Source organism: Choristoneura fumiferana, chromosome 17 (genome assembly GCF_025370935.1).
Source record: "Choristoneura fumiferana chromosome 17, NRCan_CFum_1, whole genome shotgun sequence".
NCBI lineage: Eukaryota > Metazoa > Arthropoda > Insecta > Lepidoptera > Tortricidae > Choristoneura > Choristoneura fumiferana.
Window position 1 is genome coordinate 2,754,154 of NC_133488.1, and position 25,911 is coordinate 2,780,064.

General features: G+C 40.5%; 1 protein-coding gene across 1 annotated transcript; it reads right to left on the reverse strand.

Moving 5' to 3' along the window:
* Nucleotides 1-1,357: 1,357 nt before the first annotated feature.
* On the reverse strand, nucleotides 1,358-25,848 carry LOC141437021 (ankyrin repeat domain-containing protein 13D). Its single transcript, XM_074100199.1, has 13 exons — nucleotides 25,585-25,848; nucleotides 22,134-22,275; nucleotides 21,044-21,214; nucleotides 18,834-18,977; nucleotides 16,827-17,004; nucleotides 15,751-15,985; nucleotides 14,801-14,995; nucleotides 13,613-13,730; nucleotides 11,495-11,648; nucleotides 9,747-9,858; nucleotides 9,230-9,333; nucleotides 7,085-7,260; nucleotides 1,358-5,298 (listed from the first exon to the last, which is right to left on the reverse strand). Exons 1-12 carry the CDS (start codon nucleotides 25,684-25,686, stop codon nucleotides 7,086-7,088), a joined length of 1,830 nt encoding a protein of 609 aa, XP_073956300.1. The 5' UTR covers nucleotides 25,687-25,848; the 3' UTR covers nucleotides 1,358-5,298; nucleotide 7,085.
* Nucleotides 25,849-25,911: the final 63 nt, after the last annotated feature.

Below are 25,911 nucleotides of genomic sequence, written 5' to 3' on the forward strand. Positions count from 1 at the left end.
AAGGTTTGTGCAGGTTTCCTCACGATGTTTTCCTTGACCGTAAAACTCGCGGTAAATTTCAAATGTAATGTCGCACATGAATTTAGAAAAACTCAGAGGCCTCTACCTTATTATGGGTCAATAAACGTTGAGATATCGTTTGATGTAAGAAGGGTCCACGATAGGTCACACCACGATTGAAGGGGCTCCTCAGTATCAGTTATCCCCAACTAGGAAACTAATTCAGGAAGTCCTAGGACTTAACCCGTTCGGCCCCGGCAACGATCCACTAAGCTCTTACGCTATGCCTCCGCATATCCCACAGCAGTCACTTCTATGCCAGTGACACGTATACGTGTCACAGACGTAATACATTCCGGTGCCAGTGACACGTCTGTGTCTTTTTAGTTCTTACTCCTATGCCAGTGACACGCACGTTCGGCCCCGGCAACGATCCACTAAGCTCTTACGCTATGCCTCCGCATATCCCACAGCACTCACTTCTATGCCAGTGACACGTATACGTGTCACAGACGTAATACATTCCGGTGCCAGTGACACAATGTCTGTAAATTTTTAATTCTTACGCCTATGCCATTGACACGCATGTCGTGTCAAAATGATTCTTACCTCCTATATTCTATTTGTTCTAACATGATTCAAATGACGGATGCCAAACTGACGGAACTAGAGTCCCTCCTACTGTTACGCAAACTATCGATACTTTTGCATGTGTACTTAAAGTGTCAATAGCATTATTTGTTGGTTTAAACATTACGCTATCGAACTGAAAGTCTTATTTGAATTTTAAAATATAATTTATTCAACACTTGAAGTGTCACTTTCCCACTCTGACGAACAATCTTGCAAATTAATACCTAATAAGTTCGTTTAGTTTACCGCTTTTATTTTTACCGATAACCCTCACCTCTAGCTATTGCGGCCTATTGACAACAACATTGCAAAGGCGTTCATTAAAGAAAGTAAGTTAATATAACACAGTGCCTAAGCAGTAATTTAACATTTTTTTAGCAAATTTGAGTTCAAATATTCGAACAATCAGCAGTTTTAATGTGTTTTCATTTTTTCAAGCATTATATCTGTTGGAAAAAATAAAAAAATTAGTTACCGCCTCACAAAGTTACATAATCATCATGTGTCATTTGAATCATCTTAGAACAAATAGAGTATAAAGGCTGGCATAGCGGAGCGTTGCCGGAGCCGAATGCGATTCACTAAGCTCTTACGCTAGGCATAGCGCACATGCCACAGCAGTCACAAATACGTGTCACTGGCATAGATGAACTAAAAAGTCACAGACGTTGTGTCACTGGGGCAGAACGTGTTAACCATGGATTTTGAAATAACAACAAATCAATTTTCATAATAAATTATATTCACAGTGAGGAAACGTTCGTTTCTAATACTTACAGGCGCACAGTATTCACGACTCTTGGGGTATTTATCACCAATTTAAATAATAGAACACATTAACTTTATAAGTCTAGTTTACACAGAAGAAATATCATGCGGATAATTAGATTGCGAGACAACATTTAAGTAGGCCATGGTTCTAGAATTCACGGAGTCGCTGTTTGTTAATAATATTTACTGTATATCCATAAAATACGTAACAATAATAAGTAACGAAACGAATGAAAATAAAATTTGAATAAAATTTTACATTTTATTACACAAAGACAATGTCTTACCGAGATAACACGCAGCTTAAACGACTGGAGTTAAAAAGACTAAAAAATTAATATCTCTTGACTATCATAGAGATACAATAAGAAAGGATATTCGAAAATCTATCATGTAATTTTTCACGGCTGCAAAAATGCGGGGATAAGGCAGTCACGGATATATCAATAGAAATGCATAAATAATAACAGCTAGCACACGTCATAATATGCTTTGATTTTGAAAATATTTTTAACAAATAACAACTCCATGGTTTACTATGAGCTACCAAATGTCCTAGCCCTAGTTCCAAGCTACTTGGCACTTGGCTGATATAGCCTTCATGTGTAAACTATACTTAATAAATAAACGTTACGCTAAAATTGACATAATCCGTCTTAATTAAAAAAAAAGTATTTTATACGCACCCATTGGCTACTATGGATCAGCGTCAAAAGTAGCCACTTTTAGTTGTTTTATTGACACATAAAGCACTTATGACTGGAGCTGTCCTTGCATTTTCTTTGCATTACGTACCGGACGACAAGCAGTCGGTAGGTAGGTGGGTAGGCATTAGTCGCTAGACACACACACAACTAAGGGTGCGGCCATATGCAGTCGCTCGTCGCTCGTTTGCAGCGATGGCTGCTTGCAGGAATGATTTTGGTCTTAGAAGCTGATTTCTTAATCTCATTTAGTAGCAATCGTGCCAGTGGTAAAAGAAATTGGAGTGCACGAAAAAAAATAACAATGTTTTAGCCGAAATTGAAGAGGTTTTTTTTCCAGCGACAAAGCTCAACATTTTCAGCTTTATCGCTATATGTCACGTGACCAAATTTGTTGTTGGAAACGAGCGTCGAGCGACTGCATGTGGCCGCACCTTAAACATTCCCCATTACCAAATGTAGAATGCCATATTTTTCGCAGTCATAAGTGCTTTTTGTTTACTATAAATAATAAAAATATAACTTCTCATTGTGATCTTTACGTACTTACATAATTTACAATCATTAGTGACGACGAAAAACTAAAGTGTAAAACAATAGTCACATTAAATTTACACTAATACTTTTGGATAGAATAAAAATAAAAATAACTTACATTAAATTGCTTAAGGACTTATTGCACTGATGGTATTGCTTGTTGCACAATCACCACTCATAGAAGTTAACTATTAGTTATTTATAATTATTAATAATAATATATTGATTGCAATATAAAAGTGAAATTGCAATAGGTATAACTTGTCATACAATTACTCAAATAGAAAATTCCTAGTTGGGTACTTGACTCTATTAATCATTAATTCCAAGACAGCTCTAATAGGTATCAATATTTATATTAAGTACATAAGCTGTTGCCCGCGACTCTGCCCGCGTAGAAGTATGAAAAATGTCCTATTCTCAGACCTACCGAATATGCCCAAAATTTCAGTAAAATCGATCAAGTCACACGAGAATTTAGATGTATAATTTAATAAAAAAAACTAGTGATGTATGCAACAAGCCACTAAAAAAATATTGCAAACCCTAAGAAATACTTACATCATACTAAACATATAGGAAGTGTATAAATGGTTGGTTTTGGTTACCTTAAAAGCGAAGGAAGTATGTATAAAATTTATCATATGGTATACCATGGGTCTATGACAAAGTTCTAGGATAATTTTGTCGCAGTTTAATTTATGGATAGCCGAAGGCTGCATTTTAAAGAGAGATGTGCGTGGATGTGATTCGAGGAACGTGTTATTCATGAACCAATATTTACCTCGCCTCGCTCCGCTCAGTTGTTTCAACCAGAGCGGTGCTGCGCGAGGATAGGTAAATGAAGAGTTTCTATTGGTTCATGAAAATTCATTATATTCATTATATTGAGCCGAGTAATATTTAGATGTCTGTGTTTAGTAAAATCTATATTCGGCGCATTTCTGAACGATATAGAGCATGTTTTTGACACCCAGTACAAGTACAAGAGAAAAGAAGTCTTAAAATAATCATAGAACTTTGTTATAATCATAATGTACAGCAAATTTTACACCTTATTTCGTGTCCAGGCTCGATTATCTATAAAAGTACTATTTCCAATATCTAATAAGGAGACCTTTAAAAGGCATTTAAAGGTAAAAAACTTACGAAACGGTCCCCTTTTCACTACGAATTTGTGTACAAAATTTATAGAGAACCATGACAGATTTCTAGTGCGGTTATTTATTAATATTTATACGATATTTAACAATGATCCACGAACAAAGGTACATTTTTCAAAAGGAGTATATGTCTGTCATTACTGAAGTTGCATTTATAAGCTCGTTCTGAAAATTATTTTTAGATTTGTTATATTCAGAATATTGGTATGGTATTGTTTATTCGTATTACCGGAAACAAGAATTCGACGAACTAACAATTCGATGAATTTTTGATGGAATTGTCAGTTCGTCGAATTCATGTATAGATTTGGATAAATTATATATTTTGGATATTATATTATTTCAAAAGTTTCTTTTGACAGTCCGAAGTGCGCGTCCAATGCCTCTAACCGTCCGGGTTTTTTTTAACGACGGACGCACCGCACCGCAATCCACAATTTTCTAACTACAAGGTTTTGAATAAAGAAAAAATACTGTGACGTAACTTAATGTTTATCCATTCAAATACTTTTTATATAATAATAGCTTATATTATAGATTTGTGCACGATATCAAGGTTAAACTTTATGACACTGAAGTATCCACGGACGGTTTGAAGCATTTTGGTTTTGGATACCATGGTATCGGCGGACTGTCAAGTGGTTAAATGTTTATGGCATTTTATAAAAACCGTTTGTCATTTGACACAAGAATGGCAGTTACAGCAGTAGATTATTTCTATGATCTACATTTAAACCCAATACTCTCGGTCCTCAGAGAGAGACACAGCATTACACAAGAGCGAGATAGTATGTGTTGATTTAGCGTGTGCCCTTTTTGATGGATCGTGAGCATTGGATTAACTTAAGCTTAGGGCCTTTTAAATTACATTTCAAAGTCCCCACGCGCCGTATAAAATTTATATTTTAAATATTTAAGTGTAATATTGCTCTGTTTTAATCGAAAATGACAACTAAACCGAAGAAACTGAGATGACACTCAATATACAATTTTCTGATTATTTGTGGTTTGTTCATTCAATGACAGAATAATCTATGCTTTCCATAGAAAGTGCTTTACATTGTCTATGCATGTGGTCGTTAAATATTTAACAACAAAAAACGATAAATATTAGCCTTCACCAAAGAAAAAAAAAGCGGTGCTATGGTATCCTATTTATATTTTCCTTTTAGAACATACTAAGTATTTTTTATTTATTATATTTTCCTATAACATGATTTGTTAGCATCATGAAACGAAAATTTGACAACTACGAAAATAAGGAAAAGCTGCTAAAGTTGTCGAGATTTTTTTACGACAGAAAATCTCTTGAAAACTGTGTCAGTTTTAATAGAATACTATTATAAATATATTTTTGACCAGATGGGGAAGACAGGCGTCTGCCGTCCGTCGCATACCGTACGTGTAAAAATTTCGCTAAGTTTAAAATTACTTTTGTATAGGTGAAGTCTTCTTTTGGTGGACGCTTTGCATTATCATACACTCGAGATCTGGAAATAGAAAAGGTTGCTTGAGAAATAACAAACATTTATAAGTTCAAACCATGTACTTAGAGTTAGGGGATCCCGGCTTTTGATCGAAAATATTTTGGCCAAATGATTGGTTTCCCAACTGTTTCATTTAGTATATTAGAAAACATAATACGGTATTTGACAACTCCTGATTTTGCCATATCTTAATATTATTATGATAGTGTTCAGCGAAGAGAAAATTTAAATCGGTTGAAAATTGGATTTATAGTGATTTTTTGAAAAATCTATATACCTGTCTCTTTCTCAAACGCTTTTCTCTATGCAGCAAGTATGGCGGTACTGGCGTGTGACGTCACATGCCAGTATGTCTTTCTCTGTCTAATCTTGAATTTCAAACCTTTATAACTTTGTTATTTGTAAAGGTAGCTTAAAAATTGTTTTTCTATTCGATAACAGGCATTGTGTAGTTTTAATTTATAAAACATATACAAAATAGCCCAATACCGTATTAAGAAAGGATTGGATTCGAACCCGGTACCTTAAGCATCGTAGTCAGGTCCTCTAACCACTTGGCCATCCGGTCGTCACCACTTGAGATGATTGAACATGAACTGTAATACCTTAATAATAGAGTGCATGTGCCGATATTTTTGACCACCTTGGCCGCTCCGGAATATCTCATGGCGACTGTACCTACCTACATTTAAAAAAAATCGTTCACCCATATGAAACCGATGGGAAATTAATCATTTGCGAAAAATATTTTATATCTTTAATTATGGAAGTTTTACATTTCATACGGTATTTGACTATTTTGTATATGTTTTGTATATGCCTGTTATCGAATAGAAAAACAATTTTTAAGCTACCTTTACAAATACCAAAGTTATAAAGGTTTGAAATTCAAGATTAGACAGAGAAAGACATACTGGCATGTGACGTCACACGCCAGTACCGCCATACGTGCTGCATAGAGAAAAGCGTTTGAGAAAGAGACAGGTATATAGATTTTTCAAAAAAACACTATAAATCCAATTTTCAACCGATTTAAATTTTCTCTTCGCTAAACACTATCTGTATATCTATATTTTCATAATAATATTAAGATATGGCAAAATCAGGAGTTGTCAAATACCGTATTATGTAGTTAATTAATTTGTGTAAACAGATTTGTTGAATGAAAAAATAAACTAAACTATCTTTACTGAGCAGTGGTCGCGCGACCATTACACTGTGTAGTCTAACGCGCTCACGTTCGCAATCGTATTCACCTTCTCTTTCTACACTCATGCTATACCGTTTGACAAAAGGAAGTGGTGAAAACGATAGTGATTCCAAGGTTGTCGGGCACTGATCTTATATTTAGAGATAACACTTTTTAAGAAAAAAAAATTGGGAAGACGTGGTTACACAGCGTCGGAGCTGAAGCAAGAGAGCGACAGTGTTGCCACTTAATACAAGCTTTTTTTGCTGACTGTATTTTTTGTTGTCTGTAGTTATATTGTCACCCAAACTACATTTGCATACCAAATTTGAAGCCGATGCCATTAACCGTTGAAGAGTCCCGTCCTGCGGAGACGATCCTGGCCGGACTGCCGGGATGTCACTAGCAGATGTCACGCAATTTACATAAGTATACCAAATTTCAAGTCGATCCAACTACTAGAAGTTGGTCGATTTGATTACTGACAGACAGACAGACAACGGGACAAGTGGAACTAAATAAAAGCTTGTAAAAATATTAATTATGTTGGTGTTGTCAACAAACATTGGATTACTACCTTCAAAAGAAATATTTGTTCACCTCAGTGCTCCAACAGCGACCTCCGCAGCGCCTCCTCCAAGTCCCGCTGCTCTATGTCCTGCAGAGTCCTGGCGCGGGCCTGCTCCCGGGCGGACGCTGTCAGCGCCTCTTGCAGCGCCGGGTCGGGCGGCGTGTCCGGCGCGCCCGGCAGGAGGGACATGGACTCCTCGATCGCTCTGCGGATGGGACTAGCTTATGGGTGGAGCGTGGCGTGGGTCGGGTGGGGGCTAGCAGTGCTTGATATATCGTTAACATAGGGGGGGACATCCGTGCCGCCCAAATGTGCAATATATGTATATAGTCCTCCTCATCGGTTCCGATGACGACGACCCCACAAAACTATCTCTATGAATTAAGACGCCTATTGTGGGACTTAAAATATTAAAATGAAAAAAAATAAAAAATATTATTTTATTTAAAATGTGCAATAGTTTGTCCTCCAAGTCGTGTCCGACAAAGAGCGACCCTTTAGGCTTGCTTATTATGTGCCCGAATATGGCTGGCAAAGCCAAACTTTGTTTTTGGATGTGCAATAGAACACAATAACTCCAAGTGAATTGCGGGCCTATGGTAATGATAAATGTATTTTTTTTCTTTCTTTATTGTGTTACCCCTCAGCAGTTTGACTTTAGTCGACAGTTTGTCTACTCGCGACCACGGCCACAGTAATGTGGTCGAAACGTCGAAGTCATTTTTACTCGGTTGTTAGCGGATAAGCCAGTTTATAGAATTACATTCAAATTGCATTGAAATAAAAAAACTAAGGGCCTTTCCGATTTACGGGTGTTTTTATAACAACCTGTATACTACTATTTATACAAGCCATTACAAAATGAAATTGGTATAGTTCAGTCAGAGGTTAAGTCCATCCAACTTATATACATGTAAAAGTTTTTCGAAAATATTTAACTGGCGTTGAGAAATACGGCAGTATATAATTACGTATGTAAATACTTATACGTCCGACCTATATTTGAATTGTAGACCTCCAGTTTACATTTTGACATAAAAAACGAAACTACAGATTTCATGCGTGTGATATTGACAAAAAAAGAACTATAGATTTGCCGAAATACATGTGTGGGCGAGAGATGCACTATATCGCGTACTCGGCAGCTCCATAAAGGTAGTAGAGTGTATGTGTGATTTTTCATGTGCTATATACGATGAGGTTTATAATTAATCTAAAATGTAAATAAAATCGTGCAAACTTAAATAAATCATAAGTAAAAAATTTCTACTTTAAACGTGGAAAATTCCTGTGGATCAAACGAAATTTTTAAAGTGACAACGCAAAAAAACAGTGTCAAGAAGGAATGGGATGTTTTCATGGCGATTCATGCCAATGCTGGACATTCGTGAGTCTGTATAACAAGACGCTCTTACTGTCACCAGCACCAATATCTGACACAACAAGCGTGCATAAATATCTGATACGACTCTATTTCTAGGGCCGGAAGGACGTGTCAGGTATTTTTGCACGCTCCGCTGTGGCAGATATTAATATAGGTGACTGTACATACGCATTACCACGTAGGGTATCTGACGACATCGATAACTCCAGAGACATCTCGATTAAAAATTCATTTATTTTTAGCGCAAAAAAAAAAAAATTTTAGCAGTTTCGAAATAAATAAATGAGTATTTCTCAAAAAATTGGCCCGTCATGAAATTGTCAAGAAATCAGTTTTGTCAGGAAATTATGAACACTAAGGACGAGATCATAAAACATAAACTGCATAAAACATCCAAAATTTCTTGACGTCAGGAAACGTCGCGAAATCTTGTGAGGAAAAAATCGTAACTTTGTAACTACATCGAAACTTTCTATTGGATCCAACAACAAAGACTTTTTATCACCTTTACCACAAGGTGTTGTATATATTTAAACACAATATTACTTATTTTTTGTGTTGAATTAGCGCCAGGAAAAATGTATATATTTTTTTATAAGTGGACAACTGAAAATGGACAACTTTTTGAGATATAGTCAACTAGTCAATTGCGTTAGCTGTTCTCAATTACCCTATTCAAATCAACATTTCTACGCATCAAAAGGTAAAAAAGTATGGAAGGAAAGAGATAAATGGCGTTGTGATTGTGAAAGCGTTAGGCAATACGGGCGAAGTAATCAGTGACACTGACCTCTGCAACTGTCTCTCTTCGTGCGCCAATAGCTCCTGCGGGGAAGAGCAGGACGGGGATGGTGACGCCGGCCGCGCCCCGCGCAACGCTTCCCACACATCAACCTAGCAAAAGCATGTTATCAGGACGACACTCCGATTGATTTGAAGTTAAAACAGTATTTTGACCCCCGACGCATAAAAAAAGACTGACATGTCTTGTATGTGTCTGACTGTGGCATCATAACTTCGAAACCGAGTGTGACGAAGTTAGTTTTAATCAAAAGCTAGTTCAACCCAGGAAACCGAACGATCAATCAAACACTACTTTTAACCCTTAAATTGACAAAATTGAAAAAAAGTTCATGATTCAAACCTCGTTGGTTCAAAAAAATGTACATAAAAAAAAATACAAAAAGATATTCTTGAATCATGGTCGCTGTGGTGTAAACTATCAATTTAAGGGTAAGAAAGTGCTCATTTCGGGACCCCATATTTACAATCCTAAGCCTGAGAACAGCATCAAGGTGAGTTGTTACCTGATCGTCGTGTGTGCCGGGATCCATTAGGCTTTGCTGTATCGCATATTGGAGGAGACTCTCGTCGTGCCCCATGCTACAAGCCACACGCTCGTCGGGATTCAGTGCGTCCCTGAAACAATAGCGTATAAGTCAGTTAAAGGTCACAGCTCATTACAACCACCCGGCACCCGACCAGCACCGCCTCGCCTCGAGCGGTTAGTATCTTCATATGTATTTGTATGGGCATGCGCTCACTACATCAACTCCGTAGCGTCACCGGGTCGCCTCACTCGCGAGGTGTCCACGCGCGGACGGCGAGTGGACCACTCGGTGGTAGCTCGCTGCTAGTACGCTTGCCTCGCGTGAACCGCTGTCGACAACGAGTGGCGAGTGGAGCTGGTCGGGTGCCGGGTGGGTCTAATGAGCTGTGACCTTTATGGAGTAAACAAGCCAGCGCAGCCTATTATAAGGCTCAGAGTTGCTCAGCGAGCTAAGGAGAGGGCTATGCTCGGGGTTTCTCTACGAGATCGAATCATCGATCGCAAACAGGCCATCTGTTCTCCTTGCTATATGGCCTACCCATTGCGCCTTCAACGATCTATTTCGCTTGGCTATGTCGGTGACCCTTGTTCCTCTACGTATCTTCTCATTTCTGATTCGATTCCGTAGAGAAACCCCAAGCATAGCTCTTTCCATAGCTCGCTGAGCAAGTCTGAGCCTGTTAAGGCCTATAGTGAAGCACCACGTCTCGGATCCATATGTCATCACTGGCAATACACATTGGTTAAAGACTTTCGTCGGAGTTACCGAAACTCTGCCCCTCCGAGTTGGATTCGACGATTGACCTCTTTTTCGAAGTTGGACCTACCTAATTGGACCGTTCGATTTTGTAATCAAAGTTTTAGTTGTGACCCAATCACAAAAAATTAAAGATGTCTTAGACATTGACAGTTTTCTAAGAACTGACATGTGTTAAACACACATTCGACGGCATTCTAAGTTTGAACTAGTAACTTAGTCTTTTTTTAGGGTTCCGTACCCAAAGGGTATAAACGGAAACCCTATTACTGAGACTTCGCTGTCCGTCCGCCTGTCACCAGGCTGTCTCTTATGAACAGTGATAGCTGGACAGTTGAAATTTTCACAGATTATATATGTATAACTGTAACCGCTATAACAACAAATACTAAAAACAGAATAAAATATATTTTAAGGCGGGCTCCCATACAACAAACCTGTTTTTTTTTGTCGTTTTTCGCTAATGTCTAACGAATGTTGTATAGATGGTACGGAACCCTTCGAACGCAAGTCCACCTCGCACTTAGCCGGTATTATTTTTTTTGATAGGGGCAAAACGAGCAGGCGGTTCGCCTGATGGACATAAACCGCCGCCCATGGACACCCATAACAAATTCAAATTCAAATGATTTATTCAGTAAATAGGCCGCAATGGGCACTTTTACACGTCATTTTTTTAAACTACCAGCGCTTTCGGAAAGACCATCATTGCCAAGCAGAATGCGCCGCAAGAAACTTGGCAGAAAGTCATTTTTTTCATAATAAGTAATATAATTACAAATAAAATACTTAAAAACTATATTATACAATTAAAGAAAAAAAAATTACAAAAAATAATAATAATAAAAAATACAGGGATGTATGGGGTCCCTTAGTTACAATACTAAACACTAACTATATCTAAACTATATCTACGTTCAGTGGAAGTGTAGAATGCTTCCACCGTCATAAATTTTAAAATAAGTCACCTGTATCCCTTGGCTATGCTGAAGCAGGCGTCGTCGACGACGCAGGCCAGCCGCGAGCCTTCCTGGATGCACTCCACGTGAGGCACGGCAGTCTCCGTGCCGAAGATGTTGCCGAAAGTGATGCGCGCGTTCAGAACGTGGAACAAGGGGATTTCTGCCGGCAAACGGGTCTCAAGCTCAGAACGAGTTTATGGCTCCGTACAGACTGACGGGAACCTGGGTGACTTCCGCGCGGTTCAATATTTACATGAAAATGTACCAAGCGTTTAGCGTGTGGCGTGGTGGCCTAGTGGTTTGACCTATCGCCTCTCAAACAGAAGGTCGTGGGTTCAAACCCCGGCTCGCACCGCTGAGTTTTTCGAAATTCCTGTGCGGAATTACATTTGAAATTTACCACGAGCTTTGCGGTGAAGGAAAACATCGTGAGGAAACCTGCACTAACCTGCGAAGCAATTCAATGGTGCGTGTGAAGTTCCCAATCCGCACTGGGCCCGCGTGGGAACTATGGCCCAAGCCCTCTTGTTCTGAGAGGAGGCCTGTGCCCAGCAGTGGGACGTATATAGGCTGGGATGATGTTCAGACATAACCGCGCGTTGCGGGTAACCACGCGGTTGCAGCTAGTCAGCCGCGAGAAAATAGAAACGCGCGGGCCGCGCGATTGTATTACGTATTACTATGGAGCTCGACGAGATCATAGTAAAATAGGAGAAATAAGTGATCTCCGACCATTTAGGAGACTTAACTGCCTACTCCGGCGCGGACGCTTAGGGTTGTCGATGTCTATTTTAAATTAATTACCTACCGGCAAATAATTTTAGTACGAAAGTCAACTTAAACTTGTCTTATTTCTCTGTCTAGACTAGACAAACAAGATTCTATGCCGCTATATTATTATTATTATACTAATGTAACACGTAGAATTTCGTTAAGTAAACATTCCTGGATTATGTCCACCACGGCGCACTAGATGGCGCTAGTGGACGCTTAAAGCAGAATACAAATTGTATAACTTTGATGCGTGCCATATTAGTTAAGACTATACAAGTTACTTTAACTGTTCAAAGCCCAAAACATAAGGTATTATTGTCATAAGAAGTAGTGAGTTGTAGTTTCACTATTGACTCAACCAGAGAGCGTTGGCAACCCCAGTTATTGCAAGACACAAAACACGAATGTTGTCAACTAATGTAAATATTGTATATTTCTACGATCAATCATTTAACATAGCTACAGCTGATGTTCATAGCATTCCATGATAATTTATTAGTTTTGCTTACATAGAATAGTTACTGTCAACTGCCGATAGATGGCGCTAGTTGTACACTTATGTGTTGTTCACTTGGATTGTGACTGGACCTTTACTACTCGCGTTAGGTAGGAGAGTGCCGTGGCGTACAACGTACATCCTGAATCGGATTGCGCTTGGAACTTCCGTACTCGCTTAGGGAACCGCGGGTGCGGATCAAGTCACGTGACATCCTCCCTGGATTCACGTGGCCCCTCTCGTTGGTGGCTATTCCCCGTCGTACCTAGACATAAGTGCCTCAGTACCCGTCATTGTACCTGTCGTCGTCTCTGTCAAATATACGTCTGAAGAGCTTACTTCGTGTCTCATTCACCGCTGCGCCCCACCATCACGAACCCCGTATTACACTAAGTTTAAAAATATTATTTATAAATTCGCTGGAGTGGCGATGGCGACTGTGTAGATACCACATGATACTAAGTACCTACTCATGTTTACCTACACATTATACTATAACTATATAAAACGTTAGAAACGAATGGGAGACGCTAGTGCCTAATTATAATTATTGGTCAGTTACTACTAATTCACAATTAAATAAATAAATAACCAACCGGCGCGCACACATTTAAGCCGCGCGATGTACTTTTGTTTGTAGTGAACTTACTTCTCCTATTTTACTATGACGAGATGGTTCAGTTGCGTTGCGGTTACCGCTTGGTTCGGACGTCACAATCAACCTACTATACTAGTGTTCACTCGCAGCTTCGCATGCAAAAATCATTAAATGGATGTATTAATATTATTATCAAATATAGCAGTTGAATTGAAATTATGATTTATGTTATTGAGGATTATGGCTTTGTCGGTACCTATTTTGACGGGGAACCCCGCTGGCAGCTGCATCTGTATGAAGTCCTTCAGTTTCGCGAAATGAGGAGACGACATAGACGCCATCAAGTCCAGGATCGGCATGATTTGCTCTTGCAGCTGGAACAGTTAATAGTCAGCCCTTAGTTAGCCTTAGAAAGAGAGAAAAAAAGAAAGAAAGAAAAACATTTATTACCACAAAACACATTAAACACAAAACACTTAGGTGTTTGCTACCCTACCTTTGACATTAATAGCAAAAATGGTGATAAAAACGCGGGTAGTTGTGCGCCGGTATTATTTGCGTCGGGTAGTCGCGCGAGCAGAGCACTGTTGCAGCAGCCGTCGAGTCGCGTTGCTCCAGGAAGAAGGGCTATGAATTAGCCCGAAACATGTCGAGCTAAATTCGATTTGATCAATTAGTACCGAATCGTCTATGTAGCCAAATGTCCAGTGACGAAAATCGTCCAAGAAGCGAAATGCCAGACGTCCTATTAGCGATTTGCCCCATTAGCATAACAGCCATAACGCAAAACATCAAAATAGCAATTAGTTAGTGTAGAATAATGTCCAAATCAAGTCCAAATTAAATTAATAAAGTCGGTGCCTTCAAACAGGAAGAAAATTATTTTTTCACTTCTCATGCTCGTAATGTTGGTGTTTATGCTGGATCTAGGCGACATAAATAACTTTCTATGCACTCGTGCATAAAATAAAATCTTCGTCTAAGACCAAGGTAATTAGGTGTCAACAGCCACAAACAAAGAAGTTTCTTTATATTTTTTAATACATTTTTTATTGATATAAAACTAAAAATCAATCAAATCAAGCAAAATAAATCACTAAAACTAAAAAAAATATTATTATATAGTAATGCATGAAAAATAAAATTTACGTAGTGAGTGAACTTGTTTTCACTGTTGCTTTTTCATTTCCTCGCCATCGAAGTGAAAAGCAGTGTAAAACTTGAGCATTAAATCCATTTTCCCCTCGACGTGTCTATCCACCCTCGCCGTACCGGCTCGGGTGGCTATATGAACATCTTGTGTAAAATGGCTCGTTTTATGCTCTTGTTGTACAATCTATTACTGTGGTTTTTGTAGTCGACAAATTTTGTTTGTGCAACGAGATGATCGTGACGTCCTTTGGGGCAGGCTTATGTCCAACATTATGGTGGTGATGAAACCTACCTCGAGGGGGTAATCTTCACACAACCACAACGTAGCCCTGAACTTCTGCACTTTGGTGGTGATCTCCCGAGGCCGGCCGATGTCTCCCTCCATGGGGCCGTCCGAGAAGTACACCTCCCAGGGGACAGACTTTAACGCCGCGCGTTCCGCAGCCGTCGGCGCGAACGATGAGATCGATGGGGTGGAGGAAGAGTCCTGGAATGTTGATGTTAGGTGATGAGTACCAGAAAACTGATTCTCAGGCAATTTGTATGGAAACATCTAGTTTAAAGGCTAGATGATCTTTTGATTGCGCTAACTTAGTTGATTGATATTTTTCCTCAGTTCTAAGGGGTACAAACTTACGGAGTCAGGACTATTGAGCGACGTGGAGCCACTGTCCCTGTCAGCTAGCGCCAGGAGCCCCGCGAGCGGCGCCCTGGGCGCCAACCATCTTTATTTTATTTTATTCGGAAAACCAACAGCTTAATTTACAAACTTACTGAGCCATGATTATTAGGCGTCGGCGTGGTATATTTACAGCTAGCGCTAGGAGCCCCGCCATCAGCGCCCTGGGTGCTAAGTGACTCTGACCCTCCTTGACAAACTTACGGAGTCAGGACTATTGGGCGACGTGGGCGTAATGGAGCCGCTGTTAGTGTCAGCTAGCGCCAGGAGCACCGCCAGCGGCGCCCTGGGCGCCAAGCGACTGATTCTATTTTACAAACTTACGGATTCAGGACTATTAGGCAACGGGAGGTGGTAGAGTCACTGTTCCTGTCAGCTAGCGCCAGGAGCCCCAGTAGCGGCACCCTGGGCGCCAAGCGACTGATTCTATTTTACAAACTTACGGATTCAGGACTATTAGGCAACGTGAGCGTGGTAGAGTCACTGTCCCTGTCTGCTAGCGCCAGGAGCCCCAGTAGCGGCACCCTGGGCGCCAAATGACTGATACTCCTTTACAAACTTACAGAGTCAGGACTATTAGGCGACGTGGGCGTAGTGGAACCACTGTCCCTATCAGCTAGCGCCAGGAGCCCCGCGAGCGGCGCCCGGGGCGCCAGACGGCTCTTCTCGGCCTTGGACAGGTGTTCAGTCCTCGTTTTGGAGACCAGCTCGACGTTGTTTGCGTTGAACACTTTGCACTCGTAACCGTTCACCATTTCAGTCTTGTCTTGCCTCCAGCCCCAGATGCCACTTTTATTTCTGTGGATGAAATTGTCATTTTTAAACGCATTTATTAACTTTGTGTAGGTCGAAACGTATCCAGCTAGGTTATTGTGTGTATACAAAGGAAAAAAATCTGAAACTAGTGAAATTTTTACATAAACTTAGCGGAAACATACAACTTTTACAACAACTAAGTTAGTTGAAGTAAAAGTTGTACTATTTATTTATTATTGGCAATAAAAATTGCAGAATTACAGTTAAAAAAATCGATTCGCTGTAAAATTCAAATTATATACCAACATTACTCAATAAAGCGGTGTCAATTGCCGCTCTCTAGGAAACCGCACCATTTATATTGTGGCATTGGTAGTAGTTAGGGAGGTTTCATTCTGTTTTTTCTGAATTACTACCTCTGTACCTATTCAGAACACTGTAATTCGTTTTTTGTTTGAAATACCAACTCTTCAGGGCGCCCAAGCTACAGGCACTGCTGTATTTTATGTTTTTTTTTATTCGACTGGATGGAAAACGAGCAAGTGGGTCTCCTGATGGTACCCACCACCACTGGCCATAAACATCTGCAACACCAGGGGTATTGCAGATGCGTTGCCAACCTAGAGGCCTAAGATGGGATACCTCAAGTGCCAGTATTTTCACCGGCTGTCTTACTTCAAGCACTGCTGCTTCACGGCAGGCTTAGCGAGCAAGATGGTTGAGCAATCCGGGCGGACCTTGCACAAGGCGTTCCACTGTTTCTGCATCAATAAAAACTTTTCATTTCATTATGTTTACATGGACAACGTTCTGGTGACGTCATCCACCGCTTGGTTGCGGGCGCTGCTAATCGCATGAAGGCAGTAAGGGCGGGTGCACTGACCGCTCGAAGCTGATCTTGTCCGTGTCGAGGTAGTTGAGCGCGGTGGGCGCGGCGAGGCGCTGCGCGAGCGCGTGCGGTGTTGCGGGCGGCCATGCGGCGCACGGCGACGCTTGCTCCAGCGTCTCGCTCCACATCGTGCCCAGCTCGTGATCCAGCTCCGTCAGGCTCGCGTTGCGACCTTAACAATATTCTATCTAGGGCCCGGAATTTTGCGTGCGGCTATGGACAAATAGTAGGGAGAGAGCACCGCTTTTTATCGATAAATCGATAGTTTTTTTTTTAATTTATGTTTTTATTTAATAAAACCTCAAACATTTCGATGATACGTACTGTTTACAGTGGTCAATGATGAAAAAGTTCGAAATATCGGAAAGTTTAACCCGTTTAAAAACTTTATTGAAATCACTATAATTACGAATACCTTTATATTTTATAACTTGAGAAAACATCTCTCTGAAATTACTTAATGTTTAGTTAGCTTGTTTGCCTACCCTTTGATAAAATAAATGATAAAATATTATTTTGTATTCCTTCAGCTATTACCATAGCCATTATAAAGTATTATATAATAACATTCCAAGCGAAAATATATTTCCAATTATTTATTAAAGTTAAAACATAAATAAAAAAAACTATCGTTTTGTCGATAACATCGATAAAAAGCGTTGCTCTCTCCCTACAATCTGTCAATAGCCGCACGCAAAATTCCGGGCTCTAATTATAACATCAGTCTACGTTTATATACGTCCGGTGACACTGTTTACCGGCCCGGATAATAGCGACCCGTTTTTCGTGTATACGTCCATAGAAGCTGACATGAGATTTCCATGTCGGTATTATCTGGGCCGGTAAATAATGTTACCCTACGTCCCACTGCTAGCGTTAAGTTTATTTAACACTAGAGTTTAACCGCGGCTTCGCACGCGTAAGCTATTCGATCTGGTAGTTACTTGAAATTCTGGGATTTTACAAAAATCCCCTGGGAATTCCCAAAATTTATATCGTTGAGGTTGTTTTAAGAACAACTGTACAAAATTTCATGACTCTAAACTCAGCGGTTGAAATTTCAAGATTTTTATCCCTATCCCATAGGAATATCGGAATAAAAAGTAGCCTATGTGTTATTCCAGACGTCCAGCTACCTACACACCAAATTTCATGGCTCTAAGCCCAGTGGTTGTTATTTCGAGGTTTTATCCGTATCCCTTGGGAATATCGGGATAAAAAGTAGCCTACATGTTATTCCAGATGTCCAGCTATCTACATGCCAAATTTCACACAACACGAACGCGCGCGCACACACACACACACACATACACAAACTTTCGCATTTATAATATTAATATAAGTAGGAAGTGGGATAGTTCATTGTAAACGAGAGGTTCCCAAACTAATTTTTTGAAAATCAGTTCTTTTGTAGCGCCCCCCATTTTTTTTTTAATTTCAAAACCTCAATAACATATTAGTCTCGCCTAATGAAGGCACAAAGGTGAAGATTTTTCCTGGACCCCTTACCTCCCCCATCTAGGCCTCCAGCGCCCACAAGGGGGCGTTATCGCCCACTTTGGGAAAGACTATTGTAAACATAGCTATGCCTAGTTATGTAAGTCCTTTATACGCATGAAACACGGGATAATCCTAGTTCAGGCATGTGTCTCATTATGCTCTAGGCCCGGGTCCGGGGCCCGCCCCGAACGACCTTAGTACGCTTCCGTTTTTAGTCATAATGTCACGTTGAAATAGAATTAAATTTTTTATGACTTGTACCCCCGTGTTTCACCATCCATTGATTAAATTTATGGTAATTAAGGTCCTGTTTTACCACCTGTCGACTAACTTTAAGTGTCAGATAAAAGTAATGCCGTCTTTGTTTATTCGGACAAAACCAACAGAGACGGCATCGCTAATATCCGTCACTTAAAGTTAGTGAACAAGTGGTGAAACAGGCCATAAATGTAATGAAATGAGCGCCAAAATGGGATCCAATAGTATGCAATTAACGCTCACCTTGCCCTCTAAATATGTAGGTGCGATCGCCCCTCTGCCAGTGGTTGTTTTCGAAGCCAACTAGAGTTGTGTCCACACGCACGTTCCCTCCTCGTTTGTATACTTTGTATGTGTCGAACGGACACATACGCGACACCAGCGGCACTGTGAGCATACGAGACAGCATATCAATGAGAATTCCAAAACAAATGCGACTCGACATAAAACTCCGTATTCCTTAAGCAAAAAACGTAGTTTACACTTCTTAGAATAGCGGGTAATGATCCCGCATATAATGGCGAAGTGGAGCGGCCTAACACAACACTCAGGAAAAACTATACCAACACCGATTCGTTACCTTGCACTATCGTTTCATAAATCGGTCAATTGCCACATCATCATCATCATCATCATCATCATCATCATCAGCCTATGTTCGTCCACTGCTGGACATAGGCCTCTCCCATGGCACGCCACTGAGCACGATCCTCGGCTACTCTCATCCAGCTCTTGCCAGCCGCCCTGCGAATATCATCGCTCCACCGAGTCTGAGGACGTCCTACGCTACGTTTGCCGATCCGTGGTCTCCACTCAAGAACTCGTCTACCCCAACGGTTATCGGTGGTTAATTGCCAAGCTCAGTTTTAATTTAACGAACCAGCAGTAGCTAATTGCACTAAAAATGAACAAATTGATCCCCTAAAACTCATCTCGGCGACCAAATTCCGGAAAGCTATTACCCTCAAACTCAATAATATCGCCTCTGCATCGAGAGAGAAGGGTAACTCGAGCATCTACAGCTTACCTTGGACCTTTACCAGTGTGTTGCCAGTGATGACATATGGATCCAAGACGTGGTGCTTCACTATTCCTTCTAAATAGGCGTAAAGTTGCTCAGTGGGCTATGCTGGGGTTTTCTCTACATGATCAAATCAAAAATAAAGAAAGAAGAAAGAAAGAAAGTTTTATTTTGGCTCCATAAGTACCACCTAAAACTAAGACTAGAACTAGCACTAAAACTATGTAACTTGGTGACACGGCAGGATACCAAAAAGGGTCTCCACTCAGCATGTGTTGCCGCACATTATGTGCAGTAACGCTGGTTTTCTGTGGAGCCTAAACATTAAATAAACATGTATGCATGAGCCAGTTCCTTTGCCTCAGTCAGACGGAGAAAAAATAAAAATATAAGGAGATACGATACGTAGAATAACGATGGTCACCGACATAGCCAAGTGAATTAGCTCGTTGAAGTAGTTGCAATGGGCAGGGCATATAGCACGGAGCATAAATGTCCGTTGGGACCGAAAAGTTCTCGAAAGGAGACCGCGGATCTGCAAGCACAGCGTAGGAGGTTCACCAACGGGACGGGTGACCTGGTTAAAGCCGCGGGTTTACGGGATGCAGGCCACGTCCAACTGAAGCAACTGGAGGTATATGAGGAGGGAGACCTATGTCCAAATGTAGACGGCTGATATGATAGGTTTTGACACTTTGTACCAGATTCGAAAAACGCCAGATTCGCGGAACGCCAGATTCGCAAAACGCCAGATTCGCATAATGCCAGATTTTCAGAATGCCAGATTCGCACAATCATCAACCCGGCCTATAAACGTCCCACTGCTGGGCACAGGCCTCCTCTCGGAATGGGAGGGCTAGGGCCGTCGTTCCCATGCGGGCCCAGTGCGGATTGGGAACTTCACACACACCATTGAATCGCTTCGCAGGTTTTTGCAGGTTTCCTTACGATGTTTTCCTTCACCGTAAAGCTCGTGGTAAATTTCAAAAAAGTATATTGTGCGAATCTGGCGTTCTACGAATCTAGTACTATGCGAATCTGGCATTCTGCGAATCTGAAATCGGGCATCGTGCGAATCTGGCATTCTGCGAATCTGGTATACTGCGAATTAGAAAATCTGGCATTATGTGAATCTGGCGTTTTGCGAATCTGGCGTTTCGCGAATCTGGCGTTTTGCGAATATGGCGTTTCACCAATCTGGCGTTTCACGAATCTGGCGTTTTTCGAATCTGGTAAAAAGAGTCAAAACCATATGATGATGATATTTAGATTAGATATATTAACATTTAAAAAGCCGCCATTGTTGAAACAGCAGATCTTAGTAAGAATGGATTCCACGCCCCTCCTCTCCTCCGAAATAAACACAGAACCCCTTTCACCCTCGGAGCTGTACTGTTACGTCAGATGGCGGTACCTAGTTTAGTCTACTTACCCCAGCTAGTGAACTCCCACTTCATCTCGACGTAGAAGTCAGGCGCGAGGCTGAGCCGCCGCAGCAGATCCGGGATGCCGCCGGCGCGGACCGCCTGCCGCAGGTAGTCTCGCCGGGACAGCACCGCGGACAGTATGCACGGGTCGCCTGCTACCGTCGCTTCTTGGACCACTGCGGAAGGATGTTATGGTCATATTTGTAACGCTGGATTGATTTTCTTAGAGACCCGCCACACTAGCGTTTTTCGAGCGTCGTCGTCGTGCCAGCGTTCGCGCAGCGCTGTACCTGTCCGTGCCAGCCCTGGCCGGCTGCCGAACGCCGCGTAACCGCGGCGCCAGCGCAACGTTTTTACAAGCTTTTATTGTGCTTACCCTGTCAAATCTTGGAAGCTAAATTTGACCCACTAGTGCTCGTATAGACTTGAAATTTGGCATACTTATGTAAATCTGGTGACAATACAATAATCTGGTTGTGTCATCCTGGTAGTTCAGCCGGAATCGTCTCCGCAGGACGGAACTCCTCAAAGATTAATGGCATCGACTTGAAATTCGGTACGAAAATGTAGTTTAGATGACAATGCAAGTACAGTCAACAAAAAGTGCTCAAACCCTTGTCCTCACCTGTGGTGTTGTTCTGCTCTGTTGTGACGCACCACCCATCAGCCATTCGCCGTCCTTAGTCAGCGGCGTACGCGAGCATGGGATCGCTGCTCCAAAACTTGTCGTCACCTACGATGTTGTCCTGGGCCCAGTTTCTCGAAGCATATTAATCTAATAATATTAGGTTTTTTGTTTCACTTTCTGATTCAATTTGCGAGACAAAACACTATTTTTATTAGACTTGTAAGCTTTGCAAAACAGGGCCCTGCTCAGTCGTGACCCTCACCCGTCCACCCGCCCTTGCCAAGCGGCATACGCGAGCGAGACTCCGTTGCTCCAAAACTTGTCGTCACCCACGACGTTATCCTGCTGTTGTGACGTTCACCCTTCTAGCCATCCTTGTGCGACGCCGTACGCGAGCGAGGTCCCGTTGCTCCAGCTCTTGTCGTCATTGCACCTGTGGTGTTGTCCTGCTCTGTCGTGACGCTTACCCGTCCATCCGTCCTTGTCGCAGTTGACGTCTGCGCCGGCGTCGAGCAGCGCGCGCACGGCGGCGGTGTGCCCGAGCGTGACGGCGAGCAGCAGCGGAGTGCGCCCGCGCGAGTCACGCTGCTCCAACTCTTCCGTCGTCACCTGCAACGTTAGGGTTACAACATTGAGGCTACGTTTCCACCCGAGATAAGCGAATATGCATCCTAACGTGTTTATCACGAACCAATCATCATCATCTCAGCCGTAGGACGTCCACTTTAGGAAATAGACCTCCAGTTGCTTGGTTGGATTGCATCTAGCGTGAACCCCATAGAAACCACGATGAACCAATAAAAATGCTTAATTTACCTATTCTCGCTCATCACAGCTCTAGTGGTAACAGCTCAGCGGAGCGTGGTTTTTCTATATACTATTAAAACGTAAACTGTCGACGGCAGACTTTTATTTCACTTCCAGTGCTTATCAAATGAAAAAATGACCCACTTACAATGTTAGACACTTGATTTTATACCATCCTACTTCCTACTAATATTATAAATGTGAAAGTTTGTTAGTGAGTGAGTGAGTGAGTGAGTATGTTTGTTATTCTTCACGCTGAAACGGCTGGACGGATTTAGATGAAATTTGGCGAAAAGATAGTTTATAACCTGGATTAAAACATAGGATACTTTTTATCCCGATATTCCCACGGGATAGGGATAAAATCTCGAAATAACAACCGCTGTGCTTAGACCAGTTATTCACAACACAACCTCAATGAAGACCACAATATAAATTTTGGAAATTTCCAGGGGAATTTTGTAGAATCCCGAAAATTTCAATTGCAACTACCAGACCGAATAGTTTACGCGTGCGAAGACGCGGGTAAAAGCTTGTAATTATTAATAACCAGTTTTACCGCGACAATGACCTACCTACCTTTATTACAAGTTGCGTAGGTGTACAAGATTTATCGAAATGATAGTGCAATGGAACATATCAAATGTATTAACTTAATCAACTTATTCTAACAATACAGAACAACGGAAGGGTGTGTGCAAGGAAGGAATGTGCTGCGAAGTACTCAGCGGCCACCAAATATTAATGATCCAATAAATATTAAAATCTAGCTTCATTATCCTATCAACCAAAATGTTGTAAATGACCTACAAACAATTACTTGGCTCACCTGCAACACTATGATAACTATGTCTATGCAACAAGTGTCTTTTCATGCAGCTCCCCCACCTCCAGCCTGTAATAACAGACACAAATCACACAGACTCAACTATCACCACCACCTACGTTGATGCATTTCGAACTCAACCAAAATTCATCCTCAGAACACCACAACCAGTCATCATGCAACCAGACGATAGACAAAACTTCAGTGAATGTTTGAGTGTTTTGAGTCTAATATCTGGTAGCATGGTGAATGGTTGTGTTGATCTGAGGAAGAACTCTGGTTAAGTTCGAAACGCATTATGTGACGTTGGTAATTATTAAGTTTTGAGTGATATGGGTGTTCTTACAGTGTGGAGGCGGAGGAGCTGCAAAATCACACATTTGTTGCATAACGGTAGCTATCTTAAGGTCACAGGTGAGCAAAGTAATTGTTTACTTATAGTTAATTGATAGGGACCTCTACAAAGTAACGCCTGATTCAATAAAATGTTGTAACTCAATTTTTAGCAAGTAACACATTGAAGATACTTTACTCAAAGTATTTGGCAATGATCTTGGACTTAGTCCCCACATAGCAAGGGCTTCTTTCAAATAATAGGATTATTTTAAAGGGCATGTTGTTTGGCTTCCATTGATTCCACACATTTATTGTATTCCGAGGTTGGAGATAATTGAGCAATCAAAATTTAAGTTCTTTGTGTCTAGTCGGACATGTTCATGATCTATGTGTTTTAATTATATTTATGACTATTTAGCTTTTAAGAAGACAACAGGGCCCTATTAAATAAAAATAAAAAATAGCCTTTATACACTGATAAAAAATATAGTTAACTAGATTTTGCCCGCGGCTTTGCCTGCATGGAATTTGGTTATTGCACGCTGTACCCTCAGCTACTATGTATTTTTCCGAGATAAAAAGTAGCCTATGTCACTCTCTGGCCCATAAACTATCTCTGTCCCAAAAATCATGTTGATCTGTTGCTCCATTTAGATGTGAAAGACGGACAAACATACAAAAACACACATTCGCATTTATAATACTAGTATGGATGGATACCAGCCATGTTTAAAATCTGGTGGGGACAGGTTTATTACTGATACTCCAAATCTGTACATCCATGATAGGTAGACACTTGTAATTTTATTATTATTTATTTAATCAGGAAGTGCCTACATACAGTAAGTATTCTCGGTTAAGTATTCTTTGTACTGCTAATGTGTTGGTCCAGCTAGCCGGTTTTTAAATTGTTTGAGTTATACATAATAATGACTGTAGTAGTAAAATATAAAAACAATATAAATAGTGAAATGGACTCTCCAAACAATAAACATGTTTTAAACTAGCTTTTACCCGTGACTTCATCTTCAAAGAATTTATTTATTTTAGAAATAGACAATTTTTTGGGATAAAAACTATCCTATGACCTTCCCAGGATCCCAAGCTATGCCTATACTAAAATTATCTAAATTTGTTCAGCGTTTTAAGCATAAAAAGCTAATAAAGTATATGTACTTATTCATTTACAGAAACACAATTTTAAACTGTATTTTCTTCACAGGTGCCATATATTCATACAATAAATGTCAACAACCTCGAAAAATGTACCATTCATTGTTTGACAGGAGTATGACTCGCATAGTGAGTCATAGGAGACGCTTGCCATCATAGTTTTCTTTTGTTTGTTTGTTCATAGTATGTATGGTGAGATATGAAGACATTATAATTTTCACCACATACAAAAAATATTTTTAATGATTTTTTATTGCATATTAAAAAAAAACTTTTTTTAAGTGTTTAGGGAGATCCTAGCTACACCTTGTGACTCATGCTTGGTAAGGTGATAGTAACATTATTTACTTTTTTTTAAATAAAATGATTAGTTGATAGATTTATTTTTATTAAATTATAGGATAATCTCTTTAGCAATGATGTGAAATTAATTATGCAAAGTCAAAAATGAGGAGTTTAATGGTTTTGTTAGCTAATTTCCAATTAATTCGAATAATATAAGCCACATAACAACTTTTTCAGGTTTTTTACTTTTCAGCTGAAAATATTTTCTATGTATATAATAAAGTAGGCCAGATAATTACGTTCAGAATAGATGGTGTTAACGTCTGCACTGAATTGAGTTCGAGGATTTTAGGTTAACATTAACAGTTAGTTAAATATTTTTGTGCGACCGATTCACCGGTTAATTTCGCGACTTGTATAAACTATCACGTCAATTTCCTGTAGGACCTGAAAAGGGCAATATTTACAAGTTGTATTTAGTTATAATTTACCGTATGTGACTTGAAAAACTCCATCAGTTGTTCACTATCATCATTCCACACCATCCAATGTATTGGATATCGCGACTTCACTTCTTCTTCAGTTATACCCATGGTGTCAACACATTTGATGTCTTACACAAATTACAAGGATCTGGCCTTGAGTTGAAGCATACAATACTACCTAATTATCAATAATAAGCTATGCAAACTAATTAATTGAAAATATACATGAAAACCTACTACTACAACTCCGCTGAAACGTCAACTGACTGACTGAAATGAAACCACAGACTCAAGAAGTCAAGAACACAACGCAACGCAGTCCCAATTTGTTTT

Excerpts from the sequence above, each read along its gene's own strand:
- LOC141437021 (XM_074100199.1), bottom strand. The coding sequence starts at position 25,686 with ATGGGTATAACTGAAGAAGAAGTGAAGTCGCGATATCCAATACATTGG. Across the intron at positions 11,649-13,612 it reads GGGGTTCCCCGTCAAAATAG|AAATCCCCTTGTTCCACGTT; the intron begins GTACCGACAAAG and ends GTTTGCCGGCAG. Across the intron at positions 9,859-11,494 it reads AGCATAGCCAAGGGATACAG|GGACGCACTGAATCCCGACG; the intron begins GTGACTTATTTT and ends CTATTGTTTCAG.